Raw genomic sequence first — 2,735 nt, 5'->3', positions numbered from 1 at the left:
ATTAACGAAGAAGTTTCTTACTCAAATACGGTGAAGTATTTGAGAATGAAAATGAACACAAGGCTTAACTGGAAAGAAAATTTTAAAAGGAATTGGGAGAAACTCAACATTAAAGTAAGTAAAATGTCCTGGTTGTTGGACAAACATTCACAGTTATCAGTAGATAACAAACTTCTGTTGTACAAATTAAAATTCGTGCGGACTTCAACGGAATTCAACCCTGGGATTGTAACAAGAGAACTAAGAAGCAAATAATTGAAACCTTTCAAAACAAAGTACTCAGAAGTATAGTTGATTCTCTGTTGTACATTAGAACGTAATGTTGACCCTGCCTGCGATGAAATCATAAACATGACAAGAGGTAACTAATTCATACTAATCCTGAAATGTTGCGCTTGGTTGAGAAAGCTCTCTAACAATTAAAACGGCTTAAAATTAAAGTTAAATGATTTGGTATTTCCTCCAAGAAAAACCATTCTCGAATAGAATCCCTAATTTAAACTTTTAGGTTTGGGTCCAATGTCCGAGTTTTCAGAACGTTCGTCCACAGTGCGCAGCAAAATAGTTCCAAAGGAACTTTTCTGAGATAAAAATCATCCTTGTTCGTTCTATTCATGACAAAATAGTCATCTCATTGTCAATTCGCTCCCTAGTAAACTCACATTCAATGTTTTGCGAAATTTAATTTATTTTATAAAAATCTTTAATTCTTTTTTGTTTATTTGAACATTTTTTTTCTAACTAATAATTCTTTAATGTATCAATACTGTATATGTATTTTCTTTTGTTTGTAATTTATATAAGATAAGTATAATAAAAAAAATTGAATATTACTCAAGTTGATAATTTTATAATATTTATCGTCAACATTGTCATTCCTATATCCACCTATCTCAATATATGAATAAAAAAAGAAGTGAAATTTTTGCCCGAAATTTATTTTTATTAGTATGTTTTATGACAAAAAATATAAAACTGTATATAAATTTTATATGTATATGTTTTCTATAAGTTTCATAGGTATTTGACTATACATCTAAATATGTATAATGAATTACGTGTTCATATTCAATTAGCAGACAAAGAAATAAATAAATTAAAAAAATCATTTAAAAATAGTTTAATTTGTGACTTCAAGTATTCAGAACCACTCTAAAGTTCGGTTCCGAAGTACTTATATGTCTTGTATTCTCACTGTATCTTTTCGTGATCATTCACATTTGTATTTTGTTATTATTCATTTAATTTAATTTAATTATTTATTCTATAGTATAATGTTTTGTTAGGCGGAGAGGGATTTAAATACCTTCACTCATCGCTAAAAACGTAGTTATGTTAGAAAGAAGATGAATAGATTATATATATATATATTTGTATTTTGTTATTATTCATTTAATTTAATTTAATTATTTATTCTATAGTATAATGTTTTGTTAGGTGGAGAGGGATTGAAATACCTTCACTCATCGCTAAAAACGTAGTTATGTTAGAAAGAAGATGAATAGATTATATATATATATATTTGAATATTTTTAGAAAAAAACTAAGTTATTTCATTTAATAAAAAAAAAAGAAGGTTATTGAGGAAGATAGCAAGATGAAAAAAAAAATGATCTAGTTGCAGTAGAAACTTGGAGAAATATAACTTTTTTATGCATTATTCTTACACTTATCAGGCATAACAAAGGATCTTATAGAATGTATGATATATCTTGTTGAAGAAGAAATAGTTAAAAAATTGAGTTGGCAAGAAGTAACAAATAAAGCTTTTAGAAGAAAAAATAAATGTCAGTCTTTATCTATGTGCAATGAATTTAAAAAGTTATAAAGGAGCCAATTACTATTGATTTATGATTTTGATATAAGTTGATTGATCAGTTTGCATTTGTTATTGGTTACATCACATAATTAGTCTGGTCTTTTTAAGATCCCGGAGATAATAGAAAATTAGGTTAAGATGGAACAACACCGAATGTAGCCAAATTTGCAGATACGTCAATTCGGCTTTAAACCAACGAAACTAATCTGAGTTTTTAATTTAGATACATTCCGTAAATTTACGCCCGGAATATTTTTCTTCATCACGATTTTAATGTTATTAAGGTAATAAGCAGACAAGCAAAACTTATTAAAAACTACTTTCAAAAAATCTTAATTTCATAATTATTTAGAAATTTTGAATTGTTTGCCTGCGATTCTAGCAATTAATTTTCGATTGAATAAGAAAATACTGCTAAATAATGTTTTATTTTTTAAGCGAAAAATAATTGCTAGAATTCACAGGCTGCAGAATTCATCGAATAGAAGAAACTTTGAGAGTATATTTCATGGCTACATTATACTTTTTGCGATAATAATTAACTTATACTCACTAAAAAAGTCACTAGCCGCAATAGACTTAAACAGCAGCAAGAAAAATAATAAAATCATTTTAAATTTAACTTGAACTAATAAATAAAGCAGTCGATGCTGCCTCTCTAAAGATACCAGTTCGGCTGACTGGTCTGAGATAGTGGTCTCTCTCTGTATCGAGCTCAACTGAATCGTTGACAAAGTGGTTAGATAACTCTGATTGATGTTAGTTGGTTACATCTTTGAATCTGCCTTTTGTTAGATGAATGATAATACTTTCTTTGATAGATAATTATTATTTAATAGAGATAGAGGCTATCAAATGGAAATGAGTAATCAATCTCAACTGTCTAAATATTACAATTCATTTTCAATAAGAATCA

At 27.5% G+C, this 2,735-nt stretch overlaps 1 protein-coding gene across 2 annotated transcripts in view; it reads right to left on the bottom strand.

Annotated features, from left to right (window-relative positions):
• Positions 1-2,554, bottom strand: part of LOC106692886 (alpha-N-acetylglucosaminidase) — a 27,785-nt gene extending 25,231 nt beyond the window's left edge. The window contains exon 1 of one of the 2 annotated variants that reach the window (XM_014439119.3): positions 2,373-2,554. In XM_014439119.3, the coding sequence (XP_014294605.1) occupies positions 2,373-2,430 (58 nt within the window). In that variant the 5' untranslated portion in view covers positions 2,431-2,554. The remainder of the gene's footprint in view (positions 1-2,372) is intronic. The other variant, XM_014439128.3, reaches the window with a different exon arrangement.
• Positions 2,555-2,735: the final 181 nt, after the last annotated feature.

The sequence above is a fragment of the Halyomorpha halys genome, unplaced genomic scaffold (assembly GCF_000696795.3).
Source record: "Halyomorpha halys isolate HHAL.00 unplaced genomic scaffold, Hhal_1.1 Scaffold6.1, whole genome shotgun sequence".
In the NCBI taxonomy this organism is placed as follows: Eukaryota; Metazoa; Arthropoda; class Insecta; order Hemiptera; family Pentatomidae; genus Halyomorpha; species Halyomorpha halys.
Note: the sequence above shows the minus strand (reverse complement) of the source record. Positions and strands in the feature narration are given on the sequence as shown.